Source organism: Ixodes scapularis, unplaced genomic scaffold (genome assembly GCF_016920785.2).
Source record: "Ixodes scapularis isolate PalLabHiFi unplaced genomic scaffold, ASM1692078v2 PGA_scaffold11__112_contigs__length_91849675, whole genome shotgun sequence".
Lineage (NCBI taxonomy): Eukaryota > Metazoa > Arthropoda > Arachnida > Ixodida > Ixodidae > Ixodes > Ixodes scapularis.
Window position 1 is genome coordinate 45251977 of NW_024609837.1, and position 16759 is coordinate 45268735.

At 46.8% G+C, this 16759-nt stretch overlaps 1 protein-coding gene across 1 annotated transcript in view; it reads left to right on the forward strand.

The window, feature by feature from the left end:
• The window catches only part of LOC8040737 (myosin-IIIb), a 160343-nt gene that overhangs the window by 125475 nt on the left and 18109 nt on the right, over positions 1–16759 (forward strand). Inside the window, exons 15-22 of the mRNA XM_029980058.4 lie at positions 148–231; positions 4710–4860; positions 5556–5607; positions 5679–5783; positions 5948–6050; positions 11159–11285; positions 11568–11778; positions 13266–13407. Of these exons, the coding sequence (XP_029835918.2) occupies positions 148–231; positions 4710–4860; positions 5556–5607; positions 5679–5783; positions 5948–6050; positions 11159–11285; positions 11568–11778; positions 13266–13407 (975 nt within the window). The remainder of the gene's footprint in view (positions 1–147; positions 232–4709; positions 4861–5555; positions 5608–5678; positions 5784–5947; positions 6051–11158; positions 11286–11567; positions 11779–13265; positions 13408–16759) is intronic.

Sequence of the window (16759 nt, forward strand, 5' to 3'; positions counted from 1 at the left end):
TATATGGGGGAAGGCAAACGAGCATGTACAAAAGAAGAATCAGCCTAACATGTTGCTGTGCTTGTAAGAATCCACTCTGCTGTTTCGAAGCTGCAGGAGAGTGTCCTCACCACATTTCTCCAAATACCGCCGCGATTTCTTTTTCAGTGCATAGTCATCAGCGGTGAGAGTGGCGCGGGAAAGACAGAAAGCGCAAACTTCCTCCTCAGACAGCTCGTTGCACTGGGAAAGGTAAGTGGACGCGTTACTTCCTCGTAGAGGGACTGTCGAAACTCACTCCCACCGAACGACAACGTACTCCGTATTAGATTCATACCGTAATCGAAAAGCTGGCACTATGTCAGTGATGCCGCCAACAGAGACCCTTTTAGGGAGGCTCTAATGAGAGTGAGTGCAACTCAAATCCTGGAGAGTGTTTGGAATTTAGTGGCGGCGCCTGAGGGAGAGGATTGGGAAAGGATACGCGCCAATGTTGCTTGCACGAGAGCAGACGCCCGCTCTGTTGCAACTCTGTTGCCCCATGCGCCTTTCCTCCTCACTCTCAAGGAAAAAGGGTGTCAAAAGGTCACCCTTTGTCCCATATAATACACCCCAAACCTGCAATTCGACACACAGCGCCCTACAGTCGAACAGACGGCCCGAAATTTTACGAGGGGCTTGATAGCCGTGTGGTACAACTTATTAAAATAGCTAATGTACGTTTTACTGACAACAAACAAAAATAATTGGGGTTTTCTTGGCCCTAGTGTAAAAACTCGGTGTTTTCTTTATGTGGTCTTTGATACGTACTTCAGCTTTTTAATAAGTTGTACCTCACGGCTATGAAGCCCCTCGTAAAATTTCGGGCCGTCTGTTCGACTGTAGGGCGCTGTATGTCGAATTGAAATTTTGGGGTGTATTATATGGGACAAAGGGTGTAACGATACACTCTTTTACACCCTTTTTTTCTTGAGAGTGCTCTCGCCTCCCATTGCAAGCAACGAACGCCTTGGCGTAGCCTTTCTCGCTCCGGGAATCGCAAACGTCGAGAGGAGAAAGCAGTGATGCCAGACAAGCAGCAACGTCCAAGACTTAACCTATCGGAACAAAACTGGTGGCTAGAGAAAAGCAATCATTTATACCTCGCGTAAATTGTTCAAGCACATTAATGTGCTTTTATGACCTGAGTTAGGAAATAAAATGACCCTTTGCCCCGTAGACTCCCAGCATAATTTAGAAATTAAATGGCGTCCATATCCCGTGATCCCCGATCTAGCAGTTGCCTCCACCCTCACTAGAGCCTCCCTATAGCACGCACTCTGACCACGTATTGGACACGAGTGTGACGTCAGCGTTCGGTGGCGACTGGGATCCAATCACAGGCTTCGTTCCCAAGAAATGGCGACCGCCAATGTTGCTCCTTGAACTTTTGAAGAAAAAAAAAAAGGGTCTATTCCACAGTAAATTAGCGAATCCTGGCATTAAAAATGAGAGGCGAGTTCTACAGCGTGTACGCTAACGCTTCTATCCCACTTTGAACAGTCCGCAAAAATCGGTTTTTCAACGTATCGCGCTAAGATCTACTACACGAGGCTGCCGAAGGTGGTGCATTTATTACTTGGGAGTATGAATACATGAAACCTCCGGAGTAAAAAAAAAAAACTAAAAACTGAATTTGTCTATAAAAAAATTGTCGCTGAAATAAAAAACAAAAGTTGTTTTGGGTTATTCTGACGCTTCTTATACAACCGAGAAATCGGTGAAATGGAAAGAGAATACAATCGGCTTACCTATTATTCACTTCACTCGGCCTACATGAGCGCCACATTGACACGAAATATTATTTAAGTGTACATGCAAAGTATAGGGAAAATAGAGTTGTTTTTATATTTCGTAATTCACACGGGTGAGCCAATCTTGCCTCAATTTAGTGAAAGCTTCCATACACCTTCGGGCACGTCTGTAGCAAATCCTAGCGCGATACGTTAAGCACCCGATTCATGCGGACCGTCCAAAGTGAGAGCGAAGCGCTATCTGTACACGCTGTAGACGACGCGAATCGTGTCTGTCTCGCTCTGCAATGGACGCATACAGTCAAAGATACAGTCCACCACGTGCAATCACGAATCACTTAGAAACCACGTGTTATTTCACTGCCACACGTTGGAGAAATGTATCACCTTCGCGAAGTGTGTTTCCAGGATAAGGTGTATGGTTCAGAGAGCAGCCACCGGCATTGGCGCTGAGAGCGGAGATTCTCGTTTGCTGTCTGCTCCCCTCTTTGCCATGGCTTCTGCGATAGGGGCGGCTACGGCAGGGGCAACGTTACTAAAGACCCTCAGTTGAAAAAGTGAAAGCCGTTTTACCAGGTTATAGCGCAGCTCTTGAGGAGGAGGATGGAAGGGTACTGAGGGATCGGCGACTCCTTGAGGTCATGTGACCTCAGGGGGGAAGGTCGTGTGACGTCAGGGGGGTCACGTGACCTCGGAGGGGGGGGGGGGCCGTGTGACCTCAGGGGGGAACTCACGTGGCCTCGGGGGTCACGGGACTTTAGGGGGGTCACGTGACCTCATGGGGGTCACGTGACCTCACGGTTACGCCGACGGCGACAGCGACGCCGCTCAAGCCGGAAACGGGCGCCTAAGAGCTGCGCTCTAAAACTCACCCTTTAGCGGTGAGGTTTAGCCCGGGCAGCTGGCGTCCACCGAGATCGAGCTAAATACGATAACAGCGCCACCCTTTAGCGACAAGTTGAAACATAAAAGTTTCTTTATATGGCCACTGCAAGATGGCCCTGCGAGATGGCACCACCGTCCCTTGCCCGACTCAACGTGCAGCCGTGCAGTTCCAGGAGCGGACACTGCGGGAGAGATGGCGGCGTTGCGATCGCCATTAGCTCGGTTCTCGAGTGCGGATCGCAGACTTGGACGTAGTTCAACTACTCTACTCAAACTACTGTAGTTTAACTACTTTTTTTGAGTAACTTGGTAACTTTCAATTATAATTTGATTTGGGTAATTAGTAGTTTAATTTAACTACTTTTTTCAGGTAACTTCTACTCAAATTACTAACTACTTTCGAAATTATATAGTTCTAATTTTGCCCATCACGAAAGTTTGAGCACAAAAATGAATAAGACGCCGGCAGATGAAGAGGCATTCCCTAACATGGGGCCCCCTTGTTCGGGAAGGCGTCCTTGTGTCAAGGTGGCGACGAGCAGCCAAAACATAACACCGGCACGCACGAATGCAGGAAGAGATGCTTAACAAGCCTTGGTCGGGTATTGACCTAATCCGGTAATGCACGCAGGCGCCGCGTTTCTACCTGCAACCGTGGAAGAGGGGGACACTCCGAGACTAGTTGTCTGTCTTTAGAGAGTTCTGACTCAAGCGGTAGGTTCCACGAGAGGCGCCACTGGAATGACCTCGCAGCGGGGCGCCTGTTCCCATGGTCGCCTTGTCGTCAGCGCATACGCCTTTGCAAAGCCGGACTCCCCCGCGCACAAACCCTGGCACGGATAATCCGTTCATGGAAGCACGTTTCCGCTTCCAGCTGCAACTGTATACGAGCGACGATGCTTGTTCACGTAATCCTTCGTGTCCTTCCGACCATCCAGGCCAGGGAGACCTCCTCTTTGTTAAAAACGATTTACTTGTCAGGCGTGTCAGGCGCGTCAGAATATTGTAGTCGCCGGCGAGGATTGCGAGTTACCCTTGGGAGATCCTTTTGTTGGACCCGGCGTCAGCGGCGAAGTATACTTTGATTCATCTTCTCTTAGACCAAAACATTTCTTTTTTCAGTACTGTAGCACTAGCACTACAACGGGACGCGCAGTCGTCCGGATGATCTCATCGTCGTTACGCGAGACTTGAACCCTTGACGGTCTGGTGCACTCGCTCAGCGTACTCTCAGAACGACGTCGGAATAAAGAGGGGCCACTCATAACAATCTCAACTTGACGAAGAAAAAAGAAAAAAAAAGAGGAAAGTTTGTTATAAAAGACCCTCTGCCCGAGGCAAACCTCACGTGTTTCGTCATGGACACCTAAGATGCCGACACTCGCTTACTCGACCCTGCACAGCCTGTTTCTCAAATTCAACGCTGCCGTTCCATTCAGTGCCACGGTGGAACGTCTATTTAGCTTGGCTGGGGACGTCTTTAAAAGGAAAAAATGAAAACTCTCCTATCAAGAACTTTGAAAGTCAATTGCTTCTGCGAGCGAATAAACTATTTTGGCGAAAACGCAAGCTATGAATAGACTGCATTTATTTTAGGCTCGCAGGGTTTTTCATTGATCAAAACTGCTGTTCATTTTGCTACCACAAAAATATAAAAAAGTAACTTCGAAAGTAACTTGAAAGTAACTCGCTACTTTTTAGAGTAGTTAGTAGTTTACTCAATTACTATTACTAATGCGTAATTTCTACTCTACTCCAATTACTTTTGGCGTCGATATTCAGTAACTTAACTTAACTACCTTTTTTGAGTAATTTGTACATGTCTGGCCCGGATCGAAGCTACTTTTTCTAAAGCAGGCTCCATGGCAGTTTACCAACTGAGCGGTTCTAGTAACGTTGGGCAGGGGTAAATAACTTTGCAAAGTCACCCACTCGAATGCTGAGCTGAAATCTCGTGAGCAGTGTTGAGATTCGGCTAAACTGGTCTATAAACAAGACTTTTTTTTTCTTCGTTTAGATTTTAATTTTCTTTTTCTTTGGTGTTCTTCGTAGGCAACGAACAGGAACTTAGAAGACAAGATCCTCCAAGTCAACCCCATCATGGAGGCCTTTGGAAACGCCAGAACGGGCATCAACGACAACTCCAGTCGCTTTGGGAAATTCCTCGATTTGACCTTCACGGAGCAGGGCAAAATCACCGGAGGTAAAACTCCAGCACACAAAACTCCCGGCGACTTCGATTGCATCCCTACGTTTTCTGCATGCTGCGATGAGTCGCACATACTGAAATATTCCTTGGGGTCGTTGGCCATTCGTTGTTGCGACGGGTACCCCTTGGAGGCGACCTATGTTCGCGGTTCAAAGTATCGGTTCTTTTTGTACACACGGACAGATTAAACACTTTATTAGCGGAACCGCCAAATCCCAACGATTTGATACGCGACACCACGAATTCACACCGTGACGACAGATGATGTGACGTTACGACTTGATTTCACGTGACGTTGCCGAGTCGTGGTGTTACGTGACAACAAGACCTCACGCGACGAGTTCGCGCGACGTGGCGGTATCAATTCCCGATGCCGTCACACGAAATCGACGTCGCACGACGCCCATTTCGCCACTAAATCTAGCACCGATATGATTACACACCGCGTGCTTGTTCGAGTCACCGAAAAGAACTGTTCAATGTTTTCTAAGCACACTTAAATGATCCCTCCTTACTTTCAATTTTTATGCTTACGCATCTCTAATGACTACAGCTCTTTCCTTTAGAGACCGCTACAGCAAAATGGTCCCCTAATCCACAAAGGCGTTATTTTGTGTTGGACCCTCAATAACCTCTAAAGCTAGTCATAAAAAAAAATAATAATAAAAAGTGTTTTCATTTTTTTGCAGGAAAGCTCTCGGTATACCTCCTGGAACAGTCGCGGGTGGTCTGGCAGGCATCGTAAGTACGCAGTGCGCGACCAAACTAACCGAACCTCACCCTTCGACTCATTCCTCTGTGTCTGGTCGCAGGCACGAGCGCAACTTCCACATCTTCTACTACCTGTACGACGGCCTGGCAGACATACGGCAGCTGGGGACTTATTTTCTGGACACGACGGGAAGACGTCAGCACAGGTTGGTGCCTTCTTAGATCACAGATTTTAGTTCAATAAAATAAACAACAATTTATTGCTCCAGATCGGAAAAAAAGTAAAAAAACTGGCGACATTAAAAACTTAGTATACTCAAAATTACGCCGTAAGGTTTTAAGCTTTTTTTTGTTTTCTTTTCTGCCGTAGGTATCTCCAAGGAGCGGCGTCTGACAAAGAAACAGCGTCTGCCAACGTGGACAAGTTCAACAACATCAAGCAAGGATTCCAGCTCCTTGGCTTCCGAACAGCAGTAAGCATATCTAGGCATCCCTCGCGTGGTTCAATAATTAGTTTTTGGCATATCAAACGAACGAGGTATAGGTATTGATCACCAGGCATCGTGTATGCTGGTACTATTCAAGGTCACTTTGTTTGACAACATTGGCGTCTCATTCTGCGACTAGACGCGCAGATAATGTACGCCTTAGCTTTGATATGACAACCAGTAAAACTTTCTTTGGAATTATTTTATACAGCGAAGCTGTATATGACTCGTAGGTAAGGTTTTTGCGTATCCGTTGACAGAAAACCATCGCGCGTAGCTCATCATTTATCATGTGGTTTTGACACTTATTTCAATAAGAAAACCACAAAACAAGTGTCAAAAGCACGTGATAGATGATAAGGCGCGCGTGAACGATAATAAGCACGTAGCGCGCTCCGCATGCGTTTCTCGGTAAAGATTCCGGTTGCATAAACTGCCGCGGCAACGGCAGGGTACGAAGTGTGGAGTGACGTCACTAGCCCCGCTAACAATGCCGAGCACGTAGCGCTCCCCGCATGCGTTTCTCGGTAAAGATTGCGGTTCCACAAGCTGCCGATGCAACGGCAGCGTACAAAGTCTTTCATACATTAAAAAGTTTTGGTACAGAGCCTTTGTATTGTCTCGTTTATCAAATTATCAACAAACGCCAAAAGAAAAAAAATTACCCTTTAAAATATTATGCTGGAAAATGAAAGAGAGATTAACCGATTAATAATTCGGTAGAAAAGGTTGGCGATAAATCGGGTTAAAATGCTTAATCGACGCCCAACCTTAATAATGTCACGAATGACTGGCGGAGAGACGGTTAGTGCAGTGGCAAACAAAACGTTTAATAGGAGGGGGGGGGGGGGGGGGGCAAACTTGTGCCCAAAATAAGAACACAAAGAGGTATCGTCGAAGGTCGGCGGGGTAGCACGATCGAGCGCAAGCGCGAAAACTGACCCCGGACCGCCGCGCGGAGCACCTTTTGTACCCGCGTGGGTTTCTGAAAAATTCGGCGTAGAACATTCGAACCTCGACCAGACGACAAGGTTCTCGCATTTACGAGAACGCTAAGTTGAAAGAATAAATAAAAGGAGCTTCCGCTTCCAGGAATCGAACCTGGGGCCTCCGCGCGGAAGTCAAGCACGGTAACCTTTCGGCCAGGCTTGCATTTTTTTTTCTTTATTGCCTGGTTAGACATTGAAACGCTATAACACAAAAACAAAACACACATATATGAAAATGATAAAAGCGCGTGAACCTCTGAGAGGCTCCGCGGTTACATCTAAAAACGTTTTACATTGACCAATTCATCAAGCAAGGATACCCAGTCGGGGGGCTCTTGCAAAGCGCGATACACTTCGCGTATATACGCGGCACTTTCAATTAAATGGTCTCCAGCGGGGCGTATCTTGACATCTGCGTTGTTCACTTCTGTCCTCGTCCTCCAGAGGCTGTGGAGGCCGAGGAGCATGAACAAATCGTACGGAACCCCGCCTTCGTTCTCCAGCGGTAAAAAACGTATGCCGTATGGATCGAGGGGGAGGTCTTTCTTCAACGTTCGCTGAAGTATGTCCCATAGAAAGACCGCGTCCCAACACTCCAGAAAAACATGTTCTATCGTTTCTTGTTTCTTACACAACAGACAGTTAACCGACCATGGGACAAAAAGACCTTTCTCCTCGAGCCATGGCTTAACAGGAAGCACACCACAATGTAATTGAAAGAAAAAGGACTTGATAGACGGCTTAACCGGCATTTTCTTCACTCTCTTCACGACATCCTGCCCTGGTCTGTCATGATACAGGGACCTATAGAGGGGTACAGGCAAAAGAACATCTACGAAGTCTTTATACAAGCTTTTACGACTAACTGAACATAGGTACTTCATTGAAAAACGAACCTTTAGCATCCGAAAAGATAAAACTATTTCTCGCATAAACCCACGAACACTGACACAATTTTGGTTGCTAGACGATATAATAAAATCGGGCAGATAATCCTGCAACAGGTTTTGCAGGACTGTACGCAAAAATGCATTATTCTGATCTCGCAAGAACATAAACCGCGATACAATCTGGCGAATGAAAAGGTGAGACAATCCCAAACCTCCACTACTCACGGAGCGAAACAAATTAGTGCGGGAAGAGCGTTCCCAGCTCGACCTCCAGATAAAAACCGCGAAGACCCTGTGCAGCTTCTGTACATTTAGGCGCGACATAGATAATACCTGTAAAATGTACCATATTTTAGCGATTAAAAATAAATCACACACTGTTGCTCGCGCAAACATTGAAAAATCCCTCCCCTTCCAACCTTCCGCTTTTGCCCTTGCCAAGTCCGTTTCAACGTCCCACAGTTGCGTAGTATCTCGGTAGTGTTCGAGCGGAACACCGAGATACTTCGCCGGCAAGGTTGTCCACTGGACGTTCAGAAAAACACCAGGCGCGGCGGACCAGTTTCCGTGCCAAAACCCTGTACATTTACCCCAATTTATTACACTACCCGTTTGACTACAAAAGGAAGCCACGACTTTGACCACTTCAAGCAAACTCTCCTGGTCAGTACAGAAGACAGCGACGTCGTCCGCATAGGAGAGGACTTTGACCTCGGTTGAATTTAAGCTAAAGCCGCGGATGCATTCATTATGAATAAGCCCTAAACAAAAAGGTTCTAAATAAATCGCGAACAATAACGGGGATAGGGGGCAACCTTGCCTCACTGAAGAGTAAACATTGATACTTTCGCTGACATTCTTATTGACGATAATAGATGTTGAACAATTCGCATATGCCATCGTTAACCCACCCAAAATAACGGAACCCACGTTTGCGTGTTCAAGAATACGAAAAAGTACATCGTGACCCACCCGATCGAACGCCTTTTCGAAGTCTATTTGCAACATTGCAACACGTCTCTCGAAGGCGTCGCAACACTCTAAAATGCTGCGAGCAACATGGATGTTTGTGCAAATGGACCTACCCTTTATGCCGCAGGTCTGATGTGGCCCAACAAGACAAGTTATAACACTTTGCAACCGAGTAGCTAGGACTTTCATATAAATTTTATAATCGACATTTGTGAGGCTTATTGGTCTATATGATGAAACAGATTGAAGTTTAACTGGGTCGACGAAAGAAAGTTTAACACTTTCTTTCGTCAATCATTTGGTATAGACCCTTTTGCTGTTTACAAACACGAAGTGCCGCTTGCGTCCCGAGCGACTTCCGGTCGCACCGTCTTTGCAATCAGGCTACACGGACAAAAAAGTTGGAGATTTAACAAAGGCCTTCGGCTGTACAATATTACATCTTGGAGGAGGCAAGTTGGTTTACATAATAGATCTCGCACTCCTTCGTTCCTTTGGCGTTCACATGGAGAATTGGTGGTTAAACGCTTGATCTACATTTCAGGCAGCGGTGTTTAGGTGGTGGCCTTTGTTCATTCATTTTATAAACCGGAAGTTGTCTGGGACGTCAAAGACTGGAGCACCACCTGGTGGCATTTGCCATAAAGAGCGTCTATAGTGCAGTAGCCAATCGTTGCAGTTGATACCACAACTTTACTCTCCAATCACCTTCGCAGCGTGAATTGGAGGCTTAACTTTTTTTACAGTGCGTTCTCTAAGTCGTTTCATCATAAGCCCAGACGCCGCCGACGCAACGAGCTGAAGGGACCAATCAGACATCTTCAAAAGCGCTTCATCATGGTCTTCGTAATGTCCATGTGCATGTTCTATTACCGCTGAAACAAACATAAACAGAAAAGACCCAGTGACTTGCGCTTTTGACGCTGGTTGATCGGCTAACAGCATTAAGTAGGTAGCATCTTATACGGCGAGCAAGGTCGTCTACTCCTGGCGCAGAGGGTTCTAGTGACGTCACAGTGCTGAGCTCCGATTGGAGTATTGCTCCGCGCTGCGGTGTGTAAACAAAAACTGCTAGTCATAGCAATGGCTGCCATGCCTTTTATGTGCCTGTCGGCAATCCACCGGCCCAAGAGGGCTCCGCCTTCGAGAGAAAGAAGAAATAGCTCGAAGGGTATAGTGCTCTAATCAACAATAATTTACAAAAAAAAACTTTTTTTTTTTTTTTTTTACATTGTGCAAATAATTTAAATCGATAGTTGTAGCAGGTGCGACGTGGTTAATTCTCATAGCCGTCGTGGAAGCCACTGTGGACCGTCACAAATGCAGGGTGAGCAATGGAGTGGGAAAGTGGCGGACGTTTCTAAACCCACCCAACATTGCGCGTAGCAACTGGATACTGCCAAGGTGGGATTTCGCATAACGCGAGTAATATGTTTGAAAACAAGTTTTTAAAAAACACGACACGGAGGCTCTCCTTTCGTCGCGTCGTTACTGGCGGGATACCGAAGCTCCCCTTCCTTCTATCCGCGCTGAGCGCGGCCGACGGGGATAACCCAAGAATAACCAACGGATCACCCGAATTTCTTGAGAAGGGTTTTTCCGTAGTGTCGACGACACCCCACGAGGATAAAATCCCTGCAGAAGTGTCACCCGTAAAACTATCGCAAAGAACAAACAAAAAACTTTACTTTTTGTTTGCGCCTTCTCTCTCATTCCCGGAGAGACGCGTTTTGGTTGACTTGCTCGCCATACTGAGAAACATTCACAAGCCTTGTTTTTGCTTCCTGTTTCAAACTATACCACTCAAATAAAAAACTTTTTTTTTTTTGGCAGAAATAAACTACGCTTAAATGTAGCGCTAGCGGTCCGCACCACATGTCAAAGCACCACATATTGACGCTATCTCTTTCAAAGATAGGGAGCGATATCCAGAAATTACCAAAAGTAAAATGGCGGTCGATGAAGCCTGTTAATGCAATTAGATAAAAGGCGTCGGCTAGAGGAAACAAGCCCCGTTTTCCTCTTCAAATTTCCCGGAAATAGCGAATAAGTTTTGAACCAGATGAAGACAAAGCTATGAAACTCTGGCCTCTAGTCTGGTCCGGTAGCACATTGGCATTGGAGGACACTGAACATTTGGCAATGCATAATTTACTTTTGTAATAAAAAAAAAAAAAGCAGTGAAATTTTTTTTTGCGGACATTTTGTAGATTGCCAAGGTTGTGATCGCACGTTTTCGCAGGAGACGGAGACCATCTATCGCATCCTGGCCGCCATCATCCACCTAGGGGACATCGAGGTTCGGGCAGCGGAATCCAACTTTCAGAACGACACCTGCGTCATCACGAACGCCGAGAAGATACCCCTAGGTGAGTAGCCGGCCGTCGACAGCTCCCCAGAGTTTGATCGAGTCCACCTAGATGACAAGGCCCGCCAGCTTTGCTCTCCTGACGTCATTACTATACAAAAAATGTCAGCAAGCGTTGGCGCCAAGATGCACGCATTGGTTCGTCGGTTCGCAATGTATACTCCGACGAACTCCCTCTTGTTTGCCGCTTAGGGCGGATCGAGGATTTTCCGGGAATGACGTCAAGGGCAGGCCTGGTCTTCTAGCGTGTCTCGTAGCCCTCCTGATGCGCGTCTCTCTCCAGTGTCCCAGCTGCTCGGAGTGCAGAGCCACGCCCTGCGGGACGCGCTGGCGTCCAGCAGCCTGGTGATGCGCGGCGAGGTGATCACCCGCTGCAATTCGGCCCAGGAAGCCGAGAGCGCCAGGGACTCGATGGCCAAGGCGCTCTACGCCAGACTCTTCGACTGGATCGTCAACCAGACCAACCGGCACCTGTCGCTCGGACGCATTGCCATGTGAGACGGCTGGCGCCATCTTATTATGCGGGATTTTCGAAACTCTGAGACGGACCGCGGCCGCAGTCATGGAACCCGATCTCGAGCTCGAACGTCGGAGCGCGACCCGTCGAACTCTGACACAGAGCGCGCGTTCGGTCGTCCCGCGGTTAGGGCTTCCCAAAGTTGCCCGGTTTTGGCCACCAGCCACGCTGACTAGCGGCCGACTGAGGTACCTCCTGTTCATTGCCCCGGGGCCATAGAGCATCGAGAGAGGGCATTGTGCATGGTGCAAATTAGCACAAACGGAGAGTCAAAATAGGGAGGTTTTTACTCCCAAATTTGGTTAATCCCCAGCGAAGGACTGGGGATTAATTTAGACCACCTGGAGATCTTTCAACGTGCAACCGAAATCTCGGTTACAGGGCGGCGCCTTCTCCGCAATAAGCCTCCGTCAAAATTGCGGGCACCTCAGCCGGGATTCGAACCCGTCACCTCGGCTGGGAATCCGTCGGCCGGCGCTTTCCCTCAAAGCTACCGAGGTGGCATTTTTCTTTTTTTTTAGAGCGCTGTTTATAGGCGTTTGTTTTCGGCTTGAGCGGCGTCGGCGTCGGCGTAACCGCGCGGTGCATTATGGGACATTTCCCATGATGCAACGCGCGGGAAGGAGGGGGAGGGGAGGTGGACGAGGGGAGAGGAGGAGGAGGCATGAGGAGAGGAGGGAGGGAGAGGAGGGAGGAGGATCAGAGGAGGGGATGAGCTTGAAGGATGAGGGGAGGAGGAGTAGCAGGGAGGATGAGGAAAGGTATACCCTCCCTCAGTACCCTTCCCTCCTCCTCCTCAAGAGCTGCGCTCTAAATCGGCATTACAGGGTGTTGTAAACCTCTTTCATTTCTTTTAGATGTAATACAAAGAAGTCCAAATGGTAAAATTAAGGGCCATTCTGCTTCGCCCGATTGCATGCAGGCCCAGGAGCATGACACAGTCCATAGCGATCTTATCATCCCTATCGACAAGAAAGAAGCGAATGCCATGCGGAGTTAGCTGCCGAGGCGGCTAGCACAAAAACAGACAGGGTACGCAGGGCATTGCTCGAAGCGCTGGTCAAATAGTTCCTTCCTTTGAAAAGTATGCATCGCACGGACAAAAAGGTTGTTTTCGCGTTAGTCTCTGTCAGAGGGGAGCTATTTAGGAAAATGACTAAACTTGAACATAATTAGCTTCTTAATTGTTTTGAGCAATTAACTTTAATAAAAATAAATCAAATCAAATTAGTTAAAGAACACGAGCACACAGCCGTTTATGCACGACATTTTACGGCAAAAAAAAAAATCGTACGTTTTTTTTTTTTTATTAGTGTTTAGATTGTAACGTTTTTTTAACAAGCTCGCCTGCACACTTTCACTTGCCATTTCTGTTTGGTTTCCCGTCTGAACGCGCTTCTGCGTCAGCGAACACGGGACACTGACTTTTGCGTGTCCCGTTGTTTTCCGTGCCACACGGTGCAGAGGTCTCCCCTTGTCCGTGGCCCTGTTGGACATCTTCGGCTTCGAAGACCTGCAGAAAAACTCCTTCGAGCAATTGTGCATCAACATCGCCAACGAGCAGATACAGTTCTTCTTCAACCAGCACGTCTTTGCCTGGGAGCAGGTACGCGGACGAATCTTTTGCAGCTGCGTCACTTATCTGCTCTCCTTTTCCTTTGCGTCTGTGTGTGTGTGTGGGGGGGGGGGGGGGGGGGGGCGGGAGATAACGAGGGAGGGGGAGTAGAGGGTGTCGAGTCCTGCTTGTGCGCGTCTTAGGTGTCTAACTTCAGAAGGTGTCTGAAGTCACAGATGTGGAAGTCACTAAATAGGTGCTGCGAATTGGCAATTATATCGAGCCTGCCTGATGTTAAAGGAACACTGACGCACCCCAAAAAAAATTAATTTTGTTTTTGATGCAATTTAATATGTTAGCAGTGATGGAAGCGGCATTTCACCTTTTGTAGTAGGTATTGTAGCCTGCAAAATATTCATTTGGAGCAGTCATGGATGCTTTTGAAGCAGATGCCAACATCTGTTACCACATCACTTCAAATGAAAAAGTGATTGTATCTTTAACCGAGTTCATACAATCATCTATGATAACGATGGAAGGTTCCTTTTCGACACTGGAGCATATTACTTATTGTTCTTTGCAATAAAGATAGACAGGGAGCTAAAGGGAACACATAGTTATGTTTTTGGAAATAAGGCACTCATTTACATTGGTAAAAAAATGGTTGAAAAATGAATCGTAGCGCAACATCTCAGTTGGGAGAAAGCCTCTCTTCCCTCTACATTTTACACACGGTAGTTTATTTAGCCTGTAAATATAATTACTGTAAAGTGCCAGCAAGAACCACCATATCCGCTAACACGTCTATCTATAAAAACGCGTCCCCCAAATTCTATAAACCTACCAAACTCAAGACTTCCATTGAACTGCAAAGAACAATTGCCCACAATTATTATGAAAGACATGTTTTTTTTTTTTTTTTTTTTTAAGGTCGCATTGCTTTTTAGCGGCGTTGGAACTAGAATTAAAGAAAAGCCGAAATAACAAAAAAAAAATCACCATCATTTGTTCTTAAAACAACACTAAACGTGAGTTGGTCGAGCCGTGATGTCATAAAATGATCACGCGCGATTCTAATTGCATCTGTCGCTCAACTATCAACTGCTAATCCTTATCTCGTTTCGTCTCCGTTTCGCGTAAGCTCGTCGAATTCGTTAAGGTGCCTGCATCGTCTGTAGAAAGGTGTTCGAAACTGCTGGACGAGCAACCATTTACTGAAGATAAGCCTTTTCTTCTACCACATCCATTCATTCCGATATATAAAACTAATGGGTGTGGAAGACCAAGATCTCTACTAAATGGTTACTAATCGAGCAGTGTGTTTGCCCTCTTTTCACTCTCTCTCTCTCTTCGTGTATCTTCCCACGTTCAGCTGGCATCTTTCAGAATCATGAATCACAAACTAGCTCAGTATCGACGATGCACGACGCTGGCTCTGCAAGTCGAGGAGCACGCGCGAGGGGCCTTTCGAGACGTCATGTTTTCCCTTCTCCTTTTACTGCCTTCTCCCGCTGCCGCGGAAGGACCTGCTTTTAATGCAACTTCAAAAGCGTCTAAGTGATACGGGTATGAAATAGCCTACTTTTTGGAATATTCGTTGTGCTTGAAGTCGGATTAAAACAAATCGAGTGTTTTTAATCAAACTCAAAACCGCTTCAGCTTCCCTTTAATTCAAAGTTCGCTGCTCTTTCGATCGACAGTTGTACGGGAACTACCTCGACTACCGTTTATATTCATTCAAACATAGACCCTACCCCGAGTACCATATTTATTCAAATACAGACCCGTGCTCTTTTCCTTCCCTCTCTTTCTTGGCTCAGTTTCTTTCTATCCCGAGATTAACCTACATTTTTTGACAAAGAAGGTCGACCCGTTATAATCATGAGCACAATTTGCGCGCCTATCGCACTAAACAAGCCGCTCCCCCAGGCAAGCCGCTGCTCCTAGCACTCCGGTGCAAAGCGGCGAAGCTCGACGCGCGCGCGCGCGCGTTGAGACGAGAAAATGTTAATCGCGACTGGCTCAGGTGCCACATTACACAGTCTGCAGCCACGGCACGCAGGCATCTGGTAGACGATACGAGGGTCACGTGATTTCATGAGTGCAAGGCCCTGGATCTGTCCTATCACACTTGCCGACATCCTAGTTTTTTCGCAAAAATTTCTCGCGACTTTTAGTTCCCGACGTCGCCGACATCGTCTGGAAATTTAGACGATGTCCGCGTCGGCGATCAACCAATCAGCACACGAACCGGCAAGAGTGGTTGAAAAGCAATCTCTATGCCTCTTCTAACCTTACGCCGACGCTACAGCCGGCGCTGCGAGCCAATGGGACAAATTAAACGGGATCAAAGTGCGACATTGTGGCATTCGTCATTTCCCTGTACGCGTTCTTTCATCGGCTAAACCAGTCAAGTTCAATAAATGTCCCGTGACTCTCGCTTTTAGTAGGTGTGTTAGTGGTTGTATGTGTTCGAGCCTTCGACCGTGCTCTAAGCCAAGCATGTGCGGCGCAGTACTTAGCGAAAATGGCATATTGGCGCAAAATGTAGCGCACTATCATTCATAGCGCAGTTTTGCGCAAAAGGCGCAGCACTTCCATCAATGTGGCGGAAGGCTACCCAATCAATATTTTGCTACAGAATCACATATATTTTTAATAGTCATAAAACGCAAGTCCTCGGAACCGAAACCGAACCTGGGAGGAAGAAGAAATGTAGAGGAGGACAGAGTTGCCGGAAGTCACGTGGCTACAACCAACCGCGTTTTCTTCTTTTTTCTTCTTTTTCCCCTTCGTTTTTTTTTTTTTTTTTTTTTTTTTTTTTATTGTGCGAGGCAGATGAAAAATTCGCTTTTGCATATCTTTCAAGCTCTCATCACTTCGTGTTTGTAAGACGAGCGATGTCTTCAGCCAGGAGAAGGGACGACGACTCGGCGACGTCTTCGTGTGAATCAGCTTGGTTCTCGGGCGTGTCGTACGGAATGAACCTTAATTGTTTTGATCGCTAAACGATTTCTCTTTCGAAGCTAGACAGATTCGCCGGTACCGCGAACAACAGTACTGAAGTAGAGGTCCCACGCCCGTCGTCCGCTGCCATCCTTCAGTCCGCTTCGTTCAGCCGTCCAGCCCGCCACTCCCGCGACACGACATCATGTTGAGAATTACGAAGAGAATGCATAGAGTGCTTCAAATTCACCGTGCAACCTTTTTTTTTTCCTTTTTTTTTCAATCAACATATTTGCAGTTTTTTAGAAGCCACAAAAAAAAATGGGTATCATGTTTTTTTGTTTTTTTTTAATATTGAGTTTTTTTTTGTTTTTTTTTTTTATGACCCACGACTTTGATTATATCAGTGTTGTGGAGTTGCCACTCCGGAGTTGGAATGATTCCGGAATCATTCCGA